General features: G+C 37.5%; 1 protein-coding gene across 1 annotated transcript; it reads right to left on the bottom strand.

Moving 5' to 3' along the window:
• Positions 1–9,503: 9,503 nt before the first annotated feature.
• On the bottom strand, positions 9,504–17,213 carry pycr1b (pyrroline-5-carboxylate reductase 1b). Its single transcript, XM_023290377.3, has 9 exons — positions 17,057–17,213; positions 16,317–16,421; positions 14,818–14,888; positions 14,466–14,645; positions 14,151–14,258; positions 13,888–14,001; positions 12,722–12,814; positions 11,840–12,003; positions 9,504–10,737 (listed from the first exon to the last, which is right to left on the bottom strand). The coding sequence occupies exons 2-9, from the start codon at positions 16,381–16,383 to the stop codon at positions 10,560–10,562; spliced, it is 975 nt and encodes a 324-aa protein (XP_023146145.1). The 5' UTR covers positions 16,384–16,421; positions 17,057–17,213; the 3' UTR covers positions 9,504–10,559.
• Positions 17,214–22,622: the final 5,409 nt, after the last annotated feature.

The following is a 22,622-nucleotide window of genomic DNA, read 5'->3' as shown; positions in this document are numbered from 1 at the left end:
CATGGTTTCATTCATGAAGGATCTACGCAGCCCGCATTTAAAGGGACACGACAGTTTACTACCGTGTGTTTGAACAACACGCAGTGTGGAAAGTGTGACCAGACAGCTGTGCACTTTTCTAAACTTAGATCAGAACCGCTGATCCAAACATGGACCTGCACTGTAAATCATTCTAGGTTCCTTCAGCTTAAATCCTGCTGCCTTAACAATGTGCATTTTACTGAGCTGTGAACTTCTAGAACTAACAGAGTTAAATGACTTGATCTGGAGAAAACAAGTTCAATAAAATTAGCCCTCCTGTTGTCTTCATTTACGGGCACCAAAAAATATTGTTTCCTTGTTTGAAAAAAATCTAAAAATTCAGCAAAAAAAATTCCCCAAATTCCTGAAAATTTGCAGAAACCTTCAGGAAGAAAATTCCAATAATTCCTTAAAAGTTTTCTAAAAAGTTTTGTTAAAAAAAAAAAAAAAAAAAAGTAAATAAAAAAAATCCCCCAAATTTGACAAGAAAATTCTTGTAAATTTTTTTTTAAAAATAGTAAAATTCATCCAAAGAAATCCTAAAAATATCTAAAGTGATTACATATATATCAGTAAAACTTCTAATATTTTCTTTAAGAACATTCAGAAAAAAATCAACCAAAATCCAGCGAATTTCACTGGATTTTGGTTTATTTATTTTTGTGAATGTTCTTAAAAAACATGTTTTTAACATTTCTTTTTTTCACCAATAAATGTTCAAAAAATTCCCAAAAATGTTGAAAATGTGGAAATTTTCACCGTGAAAATATATTTTTCCCCCCCACATTTTCAAACTTTAAAATGGGTCAATTTGACCCGCAGGACAACACAAGGGTTAAGATTTTAAGTTAAATCAACAAAAAAAAAAAAGTCATTGTGGACTTCTAACTGGCTAAGAATGCTGCTTGTATGCTAGTTTTGTCCCCTAAGAACTCAGTTTAATGAGTTGAGTGATCAAAATCCCTAAAGTATTAGGAACAGAATTACATATGGATCTACATTTTCCACATGTAATTTAATTGAGTTGTAAAAATGTAAAATGAGGTGTTAAATTATCTGATTTACAGAAAATAAGTTCAATACACTTAAGATAATAGCTTGAATCAACTAGTCACATAGATACTTGTTTAATTTTTATGAAAGAGACAACCATAGCTTAATTGAACATTAAAGATTTTAAAGGGAGTTTGAAACAGTGAATCCTGGGAAATGTGCTAATATGCTAATTTTGTTTCTGATAAACTTCATATATTTAGTTGAGTGAACCCTCAGCTGAACTTGTGTTTTTAATACTAACATAAGGGAGTACATTTGAACCTAAATACAAACTGTAAACGCTGACTTCAATTAACTGGACTTGAGAAAACAAACTGAATTAATGTAGGATTTTAAGTTGAATAAAGTGATCACACAGATAGCAGTTTTAACGGCAGACTTGCTTTCTTTTTACAGTTTTAATTCTCTAACAATGCATCTTAGGAAGTCTGGAGGTGATCTGAAAACAACAATTAGATATTTTAAGTTCAAGTAACTAGAAACCTCATACATTTACATTTATATAACTCAAAAAGATGAGTTGATTAGATTCAATTCCTTTGTGATGTTTTACAGTGTAGGTTTTAATTTGTGCTTTTTCTGCATCAATTTGTGGTGGAAATGTTTTTATATATATGTCAAGATTTTTAGTTGTTTTTTTTTTTTTTAAGTACTGGTAATTCAAATAGTGGGGTAAAATCCAATATAAAATAATATATATTTCCTACAGGATTGTGCAAATTCAAATAGAAAAAATACAATTCTATCAAAACTCTTATAGAGTCAAACATGTTTCCCATAAAGTGGATAGATTGGAATATATATTCTACAAGATTCTATCTCTAAAGGTTAAAAACCTACAAGACTTTTTTATTGGGCTATTTCATCTACTAGTAAAGTGTTTCTTTCATATTTTTATGGGCAGGAACAGATGCATATGTTCTAATTATCGAGCGGAATGTATCCCCCCTTCTATCTTCATGTATGGATCTAACAATAAAAATGAGAAAATATCCAATGCTAAACCAATGATGCTGTCATTTTTCATATAAGCTTTAGGACTGTAGTGAGAATATTGAATGTATATTTAACTACACAAGAGGAAAACAGAGAAACTAATTAAAAGCACTAAATACACTGTAAGACTGTTTATATCGACAACACGTTAACATCTATCTACACACAGCAATAAACGTAATGCAGTAAAGGTTCAGTTTCTGGCTTGAGAAATTTCACGAAGGGACAAAAACCTTTTCTGACACAGGTTCTGTTTTTAAGCTGACAAAGTAATTTACAAAACACATCCAACTCACATGAAGATTCATATCACAACTGTTGTACTTCTTCCAAAACAACAATGATTGTGAAGTTTCTGACTCGGTTTCCACACATTTGCTGTATTGCATATATTTTGACACTGTTATTGAGACCACAAAGTTTAAAAAACAATGCAATCTGGAATTAATTCAACAGTATGAAACCAGGGGATCAGACTTTGGTTTCATGAGTTTAGTATTCTCCACTTACTGATTCAGTATTTTTTCATTTTGTATTATTAAAGTTCAGCTCAATTTTTGAATCAGATGACTTAAATGGGCAAATAGTTTCTTAATCCTCCATAAACACACATCATACACCATCAGTCCTCGTTTACAAAACAAGGAAAACTATTAGGACTGATGTACAGTAGCTTATCCACTTCCATTTCTGAGGGATTAATGACTTTGCAACAGGACTAGGAAGCACTCAGGCGCTATTAGCAACCTATTTCCAGATAATGAAACTCAGTTTGTAGGAACTAGGCAGTATTACACCGTCAATGACTCATATTTCCACTTGGGCGTCCATGGGCCTTTGAGGAATAAATCTGTACCAGACTGCAGAAAGTGAAGGTACACTGTGAAATATCACTTTGGTATTTTTGAGGAAATGATTATTAGACAGCAGGTTACTTAGGTCAGAGCAGGATTAGACATAAAAGCCACCCTTTCCCGCACTACTGATGAATACCAGATTTTGAGTAGAGGTGGCATACTGTATATTGAGGAAAGATGACATTAGAAATGCTCATTATACTGCTAAAGTGAAGGCAGTGGAAAGTAAATAAGTGCATCAAGTATGGTACTTAAATACAATTTTGTGTCAATGCTGTGCTACCAACCAGTGCACAAATGTGTTAGAGAGGGCCATAATATTAAAGTGATACTTATAGATTAACACATGAATAAAATTATTTATATTATTCTGAAATGAGCCATTCAACATGATTAGAATTATTATCTTTACATTTAGTGAAAGATGGAATTATATTATATAACCCTGATGAGTGAAGTGCCATTGGAAGCACATTTACTCATGCAATTAAGCAACATTTTGAAGTATTTTTGGGTCAATATATAATTGAGGGACCTTTGAAGTCCATGGGATATACATTTTTATTAAAAGTAAAAAAGCTAATATTTGTTAATGTTCATTATGATCATGTCTTTAGAAATTCCATCATTATTTATTATGGAAACAATCACATTAATAAGAAAAATGACTGAAGATGACTAAAATGTCAACTAAATAACTGTCTGAATTTAATAACAACCACCTTCTAACTAGCTGAACAATAAAAAAATGAGTTTATTCAAAAATTGTTTTGATTGTGTTCTTTTTAGTTGAGATTATCATGACAGATAGTTCTTTTTTGGCAATATATCAAATTTTATATGGAAATTGTGTCTGAGAAATCACTTTTAACTAAGTTACCCATTACAAAAACACCTGTCAAGGAAGTGTGTTGATTCCAGATCACATGACCTGCTCCACATGATGTCATTTCCTCCTGAAGGAGGGACTGGAAAGACTCCACGGCTTTCTGAGTTATTTAATATGAAGCAGTGTGTGTGGATTTATTGCATGTCAACATGTTTACTACAGTAACTTTAAAAATCACTTTCAATTTCAGTTTAATTGTATAAATAATATTTAGAATAATCTTTCTCTAGAAATGTCATGTGGTGTTTGGTTATGTTGATTTTAGGCCTGAAAACAGCAAAAATTGTCAACTATGATACAATAGGTCCCGCAATTATATACTGACCCTTTTGATTATTTTGAGCTGACTATTGGCAATGGTCACTACATTATAATTCTTCTCCACTACATCTCAAATTGAAATATTGTTTTTTTTAACCTCATTTAATCTCTTTGAGGACTACATTAGCAGGTTAATTTGCAGCTCTGATGAAGAAATTAGTTGATTTTAGAGAAAAATCGCAATAAAACACAATTCTGTAAAACGATAATGCCCAACAACAGTACAGAGAGTACGTCAACATAATGCTTACGTTTAACATTGAACTTAAGGAATATGTTTGGTACTTAAGTATAGTGTTGGAATTGAATTATGCACTTTTATCATAGTACTTAAGTACAAAACTGGGGTACTGGTACTTAAATTGAGTACTTTTATACTTCTATTACATTTATCTGACTGCTTTAGTTATTCAGAAATCAAGATTTTAACACACAAGAGTAATTCGTTGTTATACTGTATTACATTTTTCCACATGTATGAATTCTATAATATATAAATATTACATAATGTATATAACTATACATTAACCTGTGTGTAGAAATTGAGCTGAAATTCTTGCATGATTGACTGAAATTAAATACTTTGATTAATGTTTCAGTAAATTTTTTAATGTAAAAAAATTTCACAGTTCCAGCTTTTTAAATATGCACTTTTGCTGTTTTCCTTTCAATCATTTTGGTAACTTGGAGATTAAAGCTGCTGTTTGAACAAAGTAAACACTGTAAGGGTGACACTTTGAGCTCTGAAACTATTTAATGAGTTTTTACAAATGAAAAAACAATCAACAGAATAATCCATAATGATAATAACCACTAGGTAGAACCTAATATGTAATCATTTCTCTCCACAATTACAACAGTAAAATGAAGCTTTAATTAATGCATGGGTAATACTAACATAATGATATCATATACAATGATAAAAGAGTCACGGGGGTCATTTTTCCTGCACTGAGTACTTTTTCTTTTAGTATTTAGGTATCTCAAGCATCTTGAATGCAGGACCTTTTCTTTTAATGAAATTCTTTTGTAGTGCTGTAAAAGTACTTTTATGAGTTTTACTGCATCTTACTGATTTCTTCTGTATGCAGAACTGTGATTTATAAAATGCACAACATTTTCTCAAGTAAAAGCGACATAAATACTTTGTCCACTGCAGTACCTAGAAAGGCATCAGGAAAATAAAGTTGTCTGTCTCCAGGAATCTTCTTGGCCTGTACAAGTGCAAGTTGACTTAGAGGGAAGCTCATAATGCTCATTCACTGACAGTGTGGCAACTGTCAGAGTTTCCTCTTTCTGCGACTGTTTCAACAGACAGCTGCTCAGAGCTGATACTGTATCAGCTACAAGATCACGGCCATGTACAAGTCTCTCACACACACACACACACACACACACACACACACACACACACACACACACACACACACACACACACACACACACACACACGCACCCACCCACACACACACATACACACACACACACGCACCCACCCACACACACACACACACACAGATTGCTTACAACACTGCAGTGCACAAAAAGCAAAAGAGCGGAACATGGAAAACAAACACCTCTTTTCTTGCTTGTCTATGTAAGTTTTTCATTTTGGAGAGGATTAGGTGGCCGCTTGGTGAAAACAGCTCTTTCATCTGTTTACTCATCATGGTTTCTGGCGCTCCTCCTGGCTTTGATACAATATGCAAACAACCATGTTACTGCAAAGGTCAGTGATTACATTGATTGAATGGAGATGACAGGTAGCATCTGGCCTACCTGTGGATAGAAATCCCATGCTGGGCTGGAGCCCACACACACACACACACACACACACACACACACACACACACACACACACACACACACACACACACACACACACACACACACACACACACACACACACACACACACACACACACACACACCATCCAAACTTTCCACTCAGGATTATCTACCACTGAACTGCCATCTTAGACCCTCAGCCGGTGTCAAGATGATTGACACAGAGCACATCCTCTTCACCTTGGGTGGAAGAGAAGCGCTCAAAGCCGCCCAACCAACGAAAGGTAACAGAAGTCTAATAATGAGAGGCAAATGGAAGTCTCTCCAGGAATGGCTAATCTTAACGGACAGCGGCAGGAGCAAGCGGAGAATAACCTTTTGGAATAAAAGAGGGATTACCAAGACACTTCAGCGGCGGAGGAAAAACCATTGCACGCACAAATAAACAGCCAGAGTGCACTAAGAGCACACAGGACGCAATTTAATCAAGGGACACTGGTGTGTGTATTAGTTTAAGGAAAATAAACTAATCCTACAACAGCTATAAATTGTTCAATTATAATGAGGACATGGCTCTTCACAAACCATCACTCCTCTTCCATCATTTTTACTTCGCCATTATGCACCTGTGTATTGCCTGAATACACCCACAGGCCTATCTCATTCCAACACAAAGTGCTGGTTGTTAATCCAAAATGTTGCAGCCTGCAGCGCAGCAATGGGCCGGAATATCTAAAAAGCACTTTACAGACCTGAAGCTTGCTGTAGCCACGCTTTCTTAATACACCCAAATGTTACCGCACTTCTGTCCTCTGCTATCACCTAATTCACAATTCATTGATATTTAATGTCTATAAATCCACAACACCCAGTGGCGGAAAGCAGCATCTACTCAAATACTGAACTTATGTGAGATTTTGAGGTACCTGTATTTTGCTTTGACTATTTCCATTATATTTTCTCTCTTACTTCAACATTTATCTTACAGCTGTATGTACTGGTTACTTAAGATAGTCTGATTTTGTTGGCCGATACTAAACTATCACAAATATATCAGTATTAGAAAACTTTTGCAAAACCAGATTCCTGAGGTAAATTAGAAATGCTGTCATGACATAGTTTGCTCAGCAGAGTGGCTCAGATTCCATTATTTACAATCAGCACTCTCTGCAGCTCATGTAGCTGAATATGTATCACAGCTGAGCAGACGGTGGTGCGGAGCCAAGTGGCGCCTTCACAGTAAGTTTCTAATTTGTGAAATATATTGCTGGAAAGGAAATTAGGTTTTGGGATAATTTAAATATAAAGTCATGATATACTTTGTTAAGCAGTGCAAGTTCAGGTCCCTTGTTTACAATCAGCAGTGTCTGCAGCACGTAGCAGAGTGCGTTTTACAGTTGAGCAGACAGTGGTGTGGAGTCAAGCAGTGTCTGTACAGTGTGTTGTTTAACTGGTTGTAAAATGCATTGCTAGAAAGTTATTGCATAATGACCCATTATTTTCCTGTTCAAAAGGGTTAGGATAAAGTGGTGTATAGATAATGGATGATGGATATCAATTTAACATATCTATGAAGAATATCAGCCAACATATTGACATCTGAATATTTTACTTATTACAATCATTATCAGCGTTAGTTTTAAAAATCAAGATTTGGTTCTATTGGTTGCACTTTCCAGATGTGCATTGTACATAAAAATTGTACATAAAAACCAGAAAGATGCAGTTACTCAAATGGCCACTTGAGGCTGCCTCCAAAAGTGGGCCAATCCCCATTGACACCCATGTTAAAATGTCCAACTTTACAGCAGGAATAAACATGTTTACAGCCTGGAACAAAAACAATTGTTTGGTCTATATAGTTACTACAACTGTTCATGACAAATGAGACCCATTTTATACAACTCGTTCATTTTAATTGTATTAAGCCTCAAACTTTACATGATTAAGGGTGTGACTGTAACTTTGAGTGACAGGTGGGACCCAGTGACATCTGCATGACACTCCTCAGTGCCGATTTTCTAGTTTTTGGATTAGCTGGAGTCTGCCCACAGCTGCACAGTCACTTGGTGGTTAGCACTGTTGCCTTGCAGCGAGAAGATCCCCAGTTCGCATCCCAGCCTTCCTGGGATCTTTCTGCATGGAGTTTGCATGTTCTCCTTGTGCATGTGTAGGTTTTCTCCTGGTAATCCAGCTTCTTACCACTGTCCAAAAATATGCTGAGGGTAATTGGTGATTCTAAATTGTCCGTAGCTATGAATGTGAGTGTGATTGTTTGTCTCTATATGTAGCCCTGTGATAGACTGGCGACCTGTCCAGGGTGTCCCCTGCCTTCACCCCAAGTCAACTGGGATATTCTCCAGCCCCTCTGTGACCGTAATTAGGACTAAGTGAGGTATAGATAATGGATGGATGGAGTGAGCGCATGCAAAGATGGCCACACTAAATCTCAGAACCACTCATCAGAAAACCTGTGTGACGTCACAAAGGGTTTGTCCATATTTATGTATCGTCAGTGACCTTATGAAATCTTTAAAAAAAGCTTGTCATGTCTGGATGATTAGCACCAAAGACAGAGGTCCCCTTGAAATATTAATTTCACAGAATTAGCAGATTAAAGGAAAGTCCAAACAATGAGTACACATTTGTGTAACAGAAATCTGTGTTTTACTACTTTTTCTATGACCATCTGATGACTTCTCAGGCTGTTCACATGACTCTGGAAAGGTTACATTTCTTGGTCAAACACCATTTGATTCAACCAGAGAATTAGCTCCACCTCAACCATCAGTACTTAGACATCAATTATCTAATACCATATATCGTATCATTCATGAGAGATTTTCTTTATATTATGCATTTTAAACTAGAACTTTGAAAGGAAGACTTTTATTTGCATTTAAGTATTGTGACACTTAGTTTGGGGTACTTTTAGTGAACACAAATCTTTCATCATGTGCTGTACCCCAATGTCGCTGATCTACTGAAGAGAGGTTTGGATCTGTAAAGAAAACCATGATCCCCACCTCCCTGTTCATAAGTCCGGCTGACAGAAAGCTTCTAAAATTGGACTGTGTTTCCTCTTCAAACAGCCGATCACAATGCACATCAAAGCCCGTGAAGAAAAACACAGTTAGGTCTTATTATTTAAGGCATACAGAGGGTCTAATTTTAGCAGAAGAGGGATCTTATTGGGAAAGAATTCAGGAGGCAGTGACCTACAAGCGGCGACAAAATAAGGCAGGGGAGAGTTTTGAATGACGAGTGAGTGAAACGTGTAATTGTATCTCCACAGCTAATGCCGTTTACCAATAAGTGAGGCTGTGTAGTTATATTTGATGCTAGACTGGGTTAAATTTTAAGTCACTCTCAGCTGGCAGCAATGTGAAGAGGGTAATTTGAACTTCACAGGCATGTAGGAATGGGTCACATTGATCAGAGGGCGCCATCTGGAGGCCAGGGTGCATATTAATTACTCAGTGATGGACAGACAAGAGACCTAAATCTGTAAGTGTTAAGAAAAAAAACACAAGCTATACAGAGTGAGAGAATTAAAACAAAGAGTAACAAAGAAACCAGATTATGCTTCTTTAATATCAACTTCTTGACTCAGACCCATTCAGTGGCTGATGTGTCAAACAAAACAACACATAACATGAAACATTATCGGGATAAAATTTAAACAATACAAAATGCACAGCTTGGACGGATTGATGGCTGGCATAATGCCTTTACATCGTTGTCTATATAAATTGCGCATCACTGGGAAAATAATTTAAGCGGTTCCAGATAATAACATCACACTCCCTTAGGAGAAGACCTCTATGCCTTTGGGTTTTAAGACACACAATGTCCTTCAGAACAGCAAAAACATGCGGAAATCAGAAGTGTATTAAAGCTCGGAATGACCTTAATGAAAGAAAAAATACGTTCTGGGCCAAAGGCACAAAATCTGTAATGTGCTAGAAGACAATATTGGTAATACATGACAACCAAAAGTTATTAAAGTTATTAAAATGCTTGTTTGAGCCACATTCAGTCCCTGTTAACAGTGTAATACTGCTGGCCGAAGATAGTTATTTGCAAAAAGGAAAAAAGGGTACATGTTGATTTCCACTGTGACTTTTTTTTTTAAAAGACAGACATTGAAGACATACAATAATAGCTTTATGTTATCCAGCAGCCATCTGCTGCCTGGTGTGTACCAGAAGACAATGATGGCCCACCAGGTCATTACCGTTTAACGGCCCGAGAGACTCTCGAGCCCAAACACAGACAGACAGATTGTAAATGCACTTCTGCTCTTCAGTGCGTATCTGGGTTTGTGTATATGTAGATAGTAATCCTGCATCACAACATAAGGCTGTAACTGTGAGCAATGTGTGCAGAGGACACCTGTGCTTGTGTGTAATGTGGTGATGTCACCACCAGGTCCACAGTCTGCATGTCACTCAAGTACGAATACATTATTTGGCAAAGTAGTGTGGATATGATTTTCGAGCAGTCCTGAGTCCATTTTTTCACTTCTATGGTTGAACATCGGCTTAAAACGTATGCATGTCCACATATGTACACAGCGGTACACTGAAACCTGTAACATGTTGTTGGTGTGTGTCTGTCTCTCTGTGTACTCAGTTCTTCTTCTTGATCCCAGAGGTACGATTGTTGAACAAGCTGAGCCCTGCTTTGCCGTTCCCATTAGCCACTCCGCTGACTGTGACTCCGGGCTGCTGGAGGACTTTGTCCAACGTGGTTTTCTTGATGGCTGCTGGAGAAATTCGCTCCTGGTCTGCCAGCGACTGCAGCTCCCTGAGAGAACAAGGGAAACCTTAAAGTCAGGTGTACAGTGCTAATGAAGTTGTGTATGTGTCATATTTTTTTATTCATTTCATCTAAAGACAGCAACACACTTCAAACCTCTGAAACCCAAGCAGTTTCTGGGTGTTTTATGCTTCATTTTTACTCACTGTGGGCTTATTTTTCACTGTAATATAAAGTCCTGCTCCTTTATGGAAACAGCAACACCATGACTAGAAGTTTAGAGAATTCAAGAAAGTCTTTTGTTTCACAGTTACAATGGAAACAACATGTATAGCATTTTTCCAAATGTTCATAGATGCTACCAATGCTGGAAAAAATGGTAGCTCTGCATTCTATAAATGTTAGACTATTTCTATTTTTATTCTGTTATTATGTTTTTCAGTTATCTTCTATCTGATCTATGTAAACAGCCTGCAACTCTTAACTTTCCCTCAGAATGATGCATCACATAAGCAGTGCAAAGACCATCAGAAAGCTGAAAAGCTGATGATTCTTTCTGATTTCACAGGTTCTGGTGCTAATAAATAGTGTAATGTTGGTGTTTTTCTGAAAATAGCATGCTTGACAATCCTGCTGACAGGTTTGGGGTTTTGGAAGGTTAATACTCTGAGATGAAGTATCACAAATCTGTCAGGACAAAAACTGGAGTCACTGACACACAACAATTCGACACCTGCAACATTTTCAGTGTATTTCTTAAACAATTAAAAAATGTTAACAATATGACATCCTTTCTACATAATTCATACAACTTAATACCAAAATAGCTGGCTTAAATGAACTGGCTAAAACTGGTTTCAATTTTTTTAAAAATGCAAAAGTTGAGGGATTTCATCATCAACAACCTGCTGCTTTTCTTTGACTTTCAGATCAATAGAAATTTAGTAACTTTGGGTCATAGATCAGACTTAGTCATTATTTATTAAGCAATGAAAACAATCATTAGCTGCAGCACTACCCAAGTTCAGGACACCTTGACAGTTGCTTAGGCCATGAACATTTTGGGATACAAACACAGTGTGAGATAAATAATTGAGAAACTGTGAGGTGTAGGTGTGTGCGTTTGCATTTCCACACGCCACAGACTCACCGTGTCCTTATGCACGAAGCCTCCACAGCGTTGATCAGGAGGCTGCGGAAGCCGCCACTTTCCAGAAAGTGCAGGGCGTGGATGGTGGCGCCCCCTGGTGAGCACACGTTGTCCTTCAGCTGACCGGGATGCTGCTCTGAGTCCAGGAGCATCTTAGCTGCTCCCTGAAGGGAAAAAAGAACACGGAACGTAAAATGAAAGGAGGGAACAATTAATTTACGCAACTGCTTGTTGTGTTCTCCTCTACAGCTGCTAATGCACTGTTTGTAGTCAGCAGCGGTCATGCTTTTGACACTTTGTCTAAAGCTTATTTTTGCTACCATTTTATATTATGCTTCACATTTACTCTGATTTATGTTTATCCTTAGGTGATCATTATCAGAATGGAGCACATATGCATTGTGTTGCTGTATCACATACGAAAACATTCACATGAAGATAACAAAAACTAATTTCAAGAAATCTGTTCTGATGACCGGCCAAACTGTGATTGCAACGCTGTCTTCACTAATATAATCAACTAACATTTACATTTTATGGTAACAGCAGTTTTAAATTTGCATAGACCCTGAAGAAAACAGATACAGGATCAAAATGCACCCTTTTTAATTTTTTCATCCTTTTCTTTTCCTTTCTTGGCAAGCCAGAATGCCCTGTAGGTGTTTATTTTCCTGGCATTTCATTATTTCATTGAACAAAAGTCAGCAGTTATCAGACAGTAGAATGGCTGAGTGCACCGAAAGCAGCAACTAAATCTTAATGAGATTTCTGCCTCACGTAAGACGCACAGTATTGGATTGAAGACACTTAATTTTGAGAAGAAGTGCAGCGAGTGAGATACGAATACCAGAAACATGCATACAAACAATAAGGACAACTGACCAATAGGGCCTGAGCTCCAAGTCTGACAGCGAGCCTCCTGGGCAAACCCATCTTCACTCCTCCGTCTGCAAGAGCATCCAGGGCTGTGAATGCCTGTTTGAACACAAAGCAATCAGTTTTTATTTAAGGTGTCATCAGCACATGTTCACAGCTATACAACCACCATAAAAATACATAATCACACAGTAATCTGAAGCACCAGTGTTTTATCCTTTACTAATTAACTAGCCTTATTTCTGTACAGTCTGAGGCACAACAATTGATTTGCCGCTTCCAGGAAAGCTAGTTCTTCAGATGTGTAGTCGGACAGCGAGTCAGGAAAAAAAAATGTTCTCAGATCCTTTCAATTGTATTTGAAAATACCTGTCTAACGCTCAACCTTTATACAGAGAGCAGATAAAAACCCAAAGACACAATTATTTCTAATTTCCTCAACCACCGTGCTGAAAGATGTGTTGAGATTTGGAAATGCACGCATAGCGATACAAGTCATTACCACAGCTGGGCTCACTCTCTGGAGAAATATATGCATTCATTTAAGCTCTTCTTTCTGTCACTGTTTTTCCGATGTCTAGACTGACTGACAGAGTGAACATGCAGAGGGTTTTAGCAGTCAGCACAGTCTTGACTGCTGTGCATAAACCCAAAATGATGTGTTGTTGCATCAGCTAGTCAATCAACAAACACAATACATTTTACGTCATTTATCAAGTAAAAATAGCAGACATTTTACACTTCTAACTTTGAAGATGCTTACTTTTCTCAATATTTTCTCATGAATTGAACACTTTGTCATTATTTTTGACATCTCCAAGACAAAAAATAATAATGTTTGGTGAGATGCTGCTTGTGAAACCTGTCAGGTTAAGATAAACATAAGTAATGGCAACCCATCTTCCAAAAACAGAGCTTATCAGATCAGCCCTGCATCAATCCAAATGAGTCTCAGTAGCTCTCTGAGTGCAAAATGTAGAGTTAGGAAAAATTCTTATTTACAAGCTGCAAGATGAAGTTGTAACCACCAACTGTGCAGCAGGCTCAGATTTAGTCTGCTTGAGGATAAAGGATTTCACAGATTATTTCTTCATTGCAAGAGCTTGCTGTAGTGGCCAAAACTGGATCTATGACACGAGTCTGGGAAATAAAACAGTCCTGAAGTTACTTACATAGGCAGGTCCGCTGCCACTCAGACCGGTTACAGCATCAATGAGGTCCTCCTCCACCTCCGTGCAGAAACCTACACTGGCCATCAGCTGCTCCAGCAACTTGCCATCCTCCACCTTAAATAACAACAAAATGCTGGTCAATGAGGTTATAAAGTTTTATGATGGCACATATCTCAACATATCTAACAGTTAACTGAATCCTCAAGACGCCATTCATAAATATTTTGACCCTTTTTCATAGCCGTCATTTCATTACTTTTTACCTCAGCATGCGTTCCAGTGGCGTACACCGTAGCTCCCTCTCTCACCACCACTGGAGTGTTCGTCATACACCTCATGACTTTAGGAGCAGTACGATACTGAAGCAGCTTCTGTAAAATTACAAAAAAAATCTCTGTAAACGAGACAGCATGCAACAACTTTCTTTCTTATGTTTGGAATTGTGCCAGGCTGAATAAACTCAGTCTGAGAAAAGGAGGATGCAAAATTTGTTTTTTATATTGTACGTATAAAGGCTTGAACAATAAGGTCTGTAGCATCTGTAAACTTCAACACACTGAAAAGTGAGTGAGGCTTACCTTCTCTATGGAGTTGATGGTAACACCTGCTGCACAAGAAACTATGAGATGACGGTCCTCGATGTCTGGTCCTATCTCATCCAGAACAAAGGGGATAATGTGGGGCTTGACAGCCAAAAAGAGCACGTCGCTCTTGTTAACCGTCTCTTTGTTGCTAGTCGTCAGGTTTACGCCCATTTTCTGCAGGAGAACAAGAAAAGGAAGTCAGTGACGGTGAAGAAAGAGGATATTACGGAGGGAAGGAAGCAAACAGGTGTTATTATAGTGGCGTTCACACATTCAAAATTCAAACACAAGCTGACACTCGCTCACATTCTCCACCGCATGACCAGGTAAAAACTGATCTCCTCACCCTCAGTCCTGTCACAGTGGGCAGGTCTGTGTCTGGGGAGCTGGCTGTAATCCTGTGTGTGGCAATCACACCTGGTGAAAAAAGTAGAGAGTGAAGTGTGAGGATGTACAATGAGGAAAGTAAAATCTGAACTTATTCATCTCCAGAGTGGAAATCCACACTGCAGCAGCGCAAGAACTGAGTATATAAAGTCCTTTTCAGACTTGGGATATGTAACGTTTCTTGCTTCAACTCATTAAAGTGACAGCATTCTGTCATTTAGACATTCACACAAGTCAGTTTTGCGTCAATGGTCCTCATGGCTTCATTCAGACAAACCCTACACAGTGACACCAGGTTTGACAGTACACCAACTGATGTGTAATACACGGAAATGCAACCCGACAGGTGTGACGGGGCTCAGTTGTCAACCTGACGGCCGCTATGCAACAAATGACTTAAGTGTAGCTGATAAACAGTGACTCTGTTTGACAGCTCACCTGTCTGATGTGAGGAAAGGTACACAGTGTGACCACAGTGTGTTAGATCCTGATTCACACTGACCCTGTCGTCATATTGGAGATAATTTATAAGTAACTACTTAAGTTACCGGTGTAGCTGTTCTACTGTTTCACACACTAAGATAAGATAAAAGTTTATTAACCCTGAAGGAAAATCTTTTGCCTGATATTATTTGGAAAACAAAACCAGATAACATGAGAAACGCAGTGCCAAGTGGAAAAGCAATAAGACAAAAGTACAATATAGTACTGAAAATAAAATTAAGTAAGCTAAAAATAAAACTACAATAGAAGAAGTAATAATATTGGAGTAGTGAAGTAATATCAGATAAGATAATGAAATATTGCACATTTAAAATTTAAACGATACACATGTTAGTATAATATTGCGTGCAATCCTCTCACCTTAGAGACATTCATATAGATCCCGCTGCTGTTTGATGCAGCAGGTATGTAATAAACTCAGCGGAGAGATTCCTACAAACAGCTGGAAGCAACAAACTGAACTTCAACTGTTAATGTTTTGTCAAAAAAAAAAGAAAAACGTATAGATATGAGTGCCATTATTCTGAGCTGTTAGTCTCTGTTTTTATTGCAGTAAAATTATATTTTTATGGACATTTCAGTTTTGAGTGTAACAGATGTGAAATTGTACAGCAAAGTGAACGAGAAAGGTGTTTTATGATTTTGGCAGGCAAACTGTGCCTTTTGCATCCGCTGTGCTCTTTCTGGATGAGTAACGGCCCCGAAATGTGGAAAAAGTATTCCCTCAATCTCTTCACACAACTCAGAGTACTTACATTATTACATGTCTGTTTGTTAACGTGACTGAATGCAGTTCAGACTTGTGCAGTGTTGAAAGTTATGTTACCAGGTCAGACTTTGTAAGATAGCCTTCATAATCTTTAATGAAGATTCAGACAAGAAGCTAACATGTTCAGTTGCTGTCAGAATAATGGAAAGGTCTGAAAAAGGCTTCATTTTACGACAACACCTCACCTGCAGCTGTGAAACCCTTCACCAGTGCATGAGCCAGCTGGCCCGCTCCAATGAATCCAACGCTCATCCTGCCAGATGATGTGGCGTTTCTGACCTGCACAATAACTGTAAAAGAAAGAAAAGAGGCCACAGACTGTAATTTATTTCACTTTACCAAAATGTTGAACTAAAACACAACATGCTTTTCACTGTCTTGTTTCTGAACTTGTCGAAAAGTAAAGAGAGCTTTGGTGGTGATGAAATCTGGAGAAAAATCCTGGAGCTGGTCCACAGACAGACAGGGAATAATGATGAAACTCCTCCTCTGACATTTTGGCAGCATCCATGGGTGACTTCAGTGTTACACTGGCACAGATAACAGCTTTACATTCACACAAAACTCTTATGCATACAATTTTTCAAACAAAAACTGGCAGCCTCTATTTCAGTGTGAACTCAGCTGAGGACACTGATTTCTAGTTCAACAAGAGCACTAATTATGTACTTTTTCCAATTAAATATCATGTTATTTTAGCATTTAAGCTGAGTTTCACTATCAAAGTTACCCTTTGACACCGTCTAATGTTTGCTAACTATCCATTGTTTAATGAGGTGTTAGCATTAGCTCCAGTTGATGCTTATCAGGATGATGTTAGCATCTGCTAGCTAGCTAATGACCGCCTGTGGTCAGCTAACTGCTCAGCTAACAGCCAGAAATGAATAAGAAAAGCGGCAAATACATAATAAACAAATCTTGATACCTGTCCTTAGATGTTTCAGCTGAGGCTCCTGAGCGGACAGAGGTAACTTGTCGACGTGACCGTTATTTCCCGGCGTGAGAAAAAAACAGAAAACACCACTTTTCGTGTCAACGTGGCTTCCTTTTTACTCAACCCCCATGCGGTCTATACCGGTAATAGACAGCGAGCTTGGCCAATCGTGATAGAGATATCAGGGGCGATTGACCAATGAGAAGCTAGATTTGCAAATATAAGCGTGGTTTGCTGTCCGGCCCGCCCAGTTGCATCAGTCCTGTGAGTTTCAGCGCGTTGAAGCAGCAGGAGGAATATAGGTCAAATACATGAACCATGAGGTGCAAAGTAGGTCATGTTTATATTGGGAAGAGCAAGTATTTTTAGCAGCACCTATTCACACCATTTCTGACTGATTAAACACAGACACACCAGATCTTTACTGTGGAGACAGAAAACAGAGTACCTCTAGAAATAAAACATTTAATATAAAATACATTAGCAGATCTGTCTTCTTGAATGTGTGGTGAAAATTAAACTGTGTTTTAAATAAATGTACAAAAAATGTAATTTGGATTCTACTTGATTTTTGTCATTTTATGCTACTCTCTATGTTTACTTCACTACATTTCAGAGGAAAATTCTGTACTTTCAAGTGAAGTCAAGTCACTGTTTATAATATAGTCTTTTTAAGACATCAACCATTGCACCAAAGTGCTTTCCAGTAAAAGGAATTATGATCGGCCTTATTAAAGTAACCTAACAAGTTTAAATATGGGGTTTAAGACCCTATAGAGTTATTTATTGTGTGATTTTACTTGAGTAAATACATATGTGTGGGTTTTAAACTCTCCCAAAAAATAAAAATGTTTAAAATACTACTTGAAAATCCTACCTGATTACAATACAGAGAATATATCCTGACTAATGTAATAATATAGCGAAGGATCTGTGGAATTTTAAATTCTAAATTATGGTTCTTAACTAATTTAAACAGTAAGACTAAGAGATTAATCTGACTAATTTAGAAAGTTTTGACTCTATAAAAATATACATGATACACAACCAACCCAAGGGTTTGTTGGATTTGAGCAACTTTTTTGTTGTTGGTGTTGTTGCTGCATGTTTTTATTTATTTATTTATTTTTAAATGTGGATTGGTCGATGTTTTTGTTTGTTTGTTTTATTTTATAACATTTTGTGTATTCTACTCTATTAATCTGACAGCTATAGTTACTTTCAAGATGAAGATTTTACACAGCAAGCTTTTAAAATACAACACATTGTTCAATAATAAACCAGTGACTACCAAATAGTGATTTTCTCCTCTAAACCTCTCATGTGGTTTCATTTAAAGGGTCAGATGATCACAGGTCTCACCTAAAGTCCAAGACTGCAGAAAAAGTTCAATAACTGAAGCAGATCTGTGTACCAGAATTTATTTTTTTCTTCTTGTCGTTAATCATGTAGCAAGTCTTCAGATTTATCAGCTGTCTCTGCACATAAAACTGTGTATGAAGTTATAGGTGAACTACAGACTCCAGTTAACTGTTAATGATGCCATATGTAATATTTCAGTATTAGTACTTTCAGTTTACATTTTATGTACATTTTGCTGCTAACATTTTGCGCTTTAATTAAATAGATTTTTTTTTATGCAGGACTTTTACTCGTAGTCTGCAATAATCCAGTAATACATAATCTACACTTGTTACACTCCGAAAGAGGAAATCATGCATAAAAAAAATTATCATAATTCAATTATATTTTATTGATATTGTTTCCCTTCTTTCACCTGAGTTAAACTTCATCCTGTTTTTCTGTTTTTTCCATCTCTGTTGTCCATATGCTGAGAATTACCTGACAGTAATGCTTTTTTACCAGATACATTCAGGAGAAATTCCCCAGATTTCCCATGTGTTACACAACAAAGTGAGTATAAAGAGGCAGAGTAAAATGGCAGGTTACAGGACGTACACTCTGCACACTGATGTTTTTATATTGTTATTCTCTCAATCCTGTAAAAACTCACAGCTGTTATTCACATGGGTGCAGGTTTACCAGAAGTAGCTGTTGTTTGTGATTCTGCACTGGAGAGGACAAATCACCTCTTCACATGCCAACAAAACAAATCATCCAGCAGACAGATGTTCAGTGTTGATCATTCTGAATGCAAATGCACTGAAATTTGAACAAGAATCACTAAAACATTTCATGTTACCAGAATTGGCTCGTGATATTATAGGGGCCTGGATCTGAATGGAGGATTGTTATTCTGGCAGGAGACTTCCCTTCCCCGCAGATTTGACTGAATTTGAAATAAAGCACAATCGGATGGCGAATACACTAATGAGCCGTGGAATATGAATACAGTTTGGCTGCTATCCCCTGGTAGTTCACCGATGCGCCTTCTTAAAATTAGCCATGGCCTTGTCCTGTAGCTGTCAGTTTGATGCTTAAACCTCGCCTCTGCACATTTTAATAGGATTGACCCTCTCCTTGTCTATCTGCTTGTCTCTTCCTTTCATGTTTCTCATGCCGTACCATGCCATGCCATGCCAGGCTAAATTTACACTCCACAGGAGGAAGCAGTATGTCTCCTGTGAGGGACCACATTCCATTTATTTTCTCGCAGGAATGCAGACGGTGAGATTGCGTATGCTTCTGTCTATATATAAAACAGAATGCATGGCCTGAGGTTGAGCTCTAAAAGCACCAGCTGTTTGAATACTCTTTCTCCAGTTAGCTGGGCACAGCCATATAATATCAAATGTATTTAAATTAATGAATGGTTCAGTTTATGCCAGTTTAACCTCGTTACTTGATGTTGTCTCCACCTGCCAGAATATAATTCTACTGGATTAACATCAGATGACTTAAGTCTGTATAAATTTGAAAGGTCACATTACTGACTTTAAATGTAAAGTTTAGTTCACAGACAGATGTGGAAAAACCTGATTGACTGGCTTCTGCCATTCTGGTTTTTAAAGTTTGAAAATATAACCCCAGTGAAGGTGGTCACAAGGGTTATCTGAGCTCAGGCTTGATCAGGCTTGGTGCAAACTTTAAACGTGGAGTGTGGAAAGTGACATTTACGAAGCTGTGAGTAACTATCCTGTTGCATTATGGGAAGTGTAGGATGTAGCATTTCTGGAACTTGACTCACACCAAGACTAAAAGTCAGGATATCTTCACATTTGCTGCTGTGGTTTCAAGTATTCTTATTTAAAAATCTCTCACGTGTCTCTTGTCTCTTCTTCCCCAAACCACGACGATCACTAATGTTGATTTCACAGGTCACAACTTAACAAGCCTCCATGTGTCTTACTAAACTGGATTTAACCTTTTAAAGATGAACAAACCCTTCATGACATTACCCATAGATTTCTTGAAAAACAGTTCTGAAGCTCAGTTCCATCCTGTCAATGCCTGAGTCCTCCTAACTCTCCACTAATCCAAAAATCTAATAATAAAAATATATGCAACTTTAAGTATTTATATAATCAAAGCAGAAAAGTTAGTTAAAAATTCATGCTCTGTTCAGTTTTCGGGGATGGGAAAACTAGCTATAGAGACCAAAACAGTTTTCTGTACCAGGCTGTAAACATATTTATTTCTGCTGTAATGTTCAGTATTTTTACATGGCTGTCTATGTGGAATGACTCACTTTTTTAGCCAGCCTCAAGTGGACATTTAAGGAACTGCAGTTGTTGGCAACGCTTCAGTAAAACAACTGGACTTCCCTTTTTTGTAGTTCTTGACAATGTTTCTCCTCACATCCATGAGAGGATTTTTATTCTGCTTATTGAATCTGGTTCCAAACAATCCTCGATACTGATCGTCTGAGGTTTAGTTTATTTGAGTTACTTCAACAGTAAAATTTTGCATTTGCTGTTCTTGGAAAGCATTTTGTGGCAGCATTTGCTAAGTTAAGGTGATGGTTACGAGGCAATCATTTGACCCGTTCACCCGATAACCAAGCAAATTGTTAACAGCTGAGTAGGTAACTCAAGACTCCAGATTTCTTAAGACAAATGAATCAGGAGACAGAAGACAGGCATGAATTCAGTTTACATAGTGGAAAAGCACTAGAGACAGAGTAGGTGTGAACAAAACGAGTGAAATTTGTTTTGGAGCTGTTAAGCAGAGTTAAAATCAATCTTCCTTAACCTTTTAGAATTGAAGCTTTGGAACCAGTTCTGAGTTGGAACCGGTCATAGTTTAAGCAGCATTATGCAACTATTCAAACTTAGCAATAGCTTTAATATCATTGTGAGCGTACTCTGATATGTAATAGGGAGAGTGGCTGAACTGTGTCTGCCATTCCTGTGCTACCTGCTTCTTATTTCCAGCAAAGTGTCTGCCAAGCCTTGTGGTGGCGTGCAATAAGTGCATAGTAAGAATGCATGTAGGTTGACTGGCAGATACACAGTTAAAACAGACAGGTAGGTTATCCATCTAATCACAGCATGTGGTCAAAGTCAGTGATTGGACACTTTTTTACAAGGCCTGTGATTGCCACAAAGAAAAGATTTTTTCTCTTCTAAGTATCGGAACACTTGATTTACTGATTGATGCCAGGATTTAAATAGATTTTTTTGGAAACAATTACAATAAAAATCCCTCTCAAATACATTGTGTGCTTGAGCTGTAAAGCAATATGTGGATTTGCACTGAGGAGGAGCTGAAAGTGCAGACTGAAAAGATGAAGAAACAGTGAGGCAGGAGGAAGCTCATGGGCCAGTTTATATAGCTCAAAGATCCATTTGAACCTTATCAGCTGAAGCTGAATTGTCTGCTGAGGTGAGCCAGGACAGATTGAGACAGTGGGAGGGGTGTCAAACCTGCGACTCTCCCATAAGTGCAAGATGAGAGTGCTGGAATAAGCTGCTGAATTCAATATTTTATACATTAAAGCAAATAAATCTAAAGCTATTTAAATTTAAATTGATGATTTCTTCTCTAATTGTAAAATGTACACTAAAACCTCAAGCAAAAATCCCCAAAATGACACAGAAATGACTGATTTTGCCTCATTTTGTGTGATTTGTTAAATAGTATCGGCAGAAACATCAGAGGCAAAGAATGCCAGATTGTCTCTTCCACCGTGTGCATTCATGTTCAGAACAAAACAGGAAAAATTAGAGAATTGGGGAACAATATTCCCCTTCTGGTGATATAAAGTGTCAGTGTTCTTCCCTTCATTGACTTGGAATAATTATTACCCACAAATCTGTTCTCTGAACCTCGTCTCAAACGAGCTGAAGTTTCCAGTGATACATCCGTGCAACTCTGCCTCTCAGTCTGACAGACAGACAAAGTCAATTTACCACTGCCTGCCTCTGTTCTATCTATCACTCAGACTCCGTATGTGTGCTGAGGCGTGACAACACTCATTCGGTCTTTCTTTTTTTGACAAAACCCCAAGAGATTTATTAAAAATACCGAAGAGCACAAATCTTTTTTTCTTCTTCTTCTTCGTCTTTCCAGCACACAGCGACAAGCAGATCTAGGTGAAGCGTTTACAACAAATTGTTGCTTGCAGTGATTAGGGTCCCGAGGTGTGTACGAGTGT

The sequence above is a fragment of the Amphiprion ocellaris genome, chromosome 4 (assembly GCF_022539595.1).
Source record: "Amphiprion ocellaris isolate individual 3 ecotype Okinawa chromosome 4, ASM2253959v1, whole genome shotgun sequence".
NCBI classification, from domain to species: domain Eukaryota; kingdom Metazoa; phylum Chordata; class Actinopteri; family Pomacentridae; genus Amphiprion; species Amphiprion ocellaris.
Note: the sequence above shows the minus strand (reverse complement) of the source record. Positions and strands in the feature narration are given on the sequence as shown.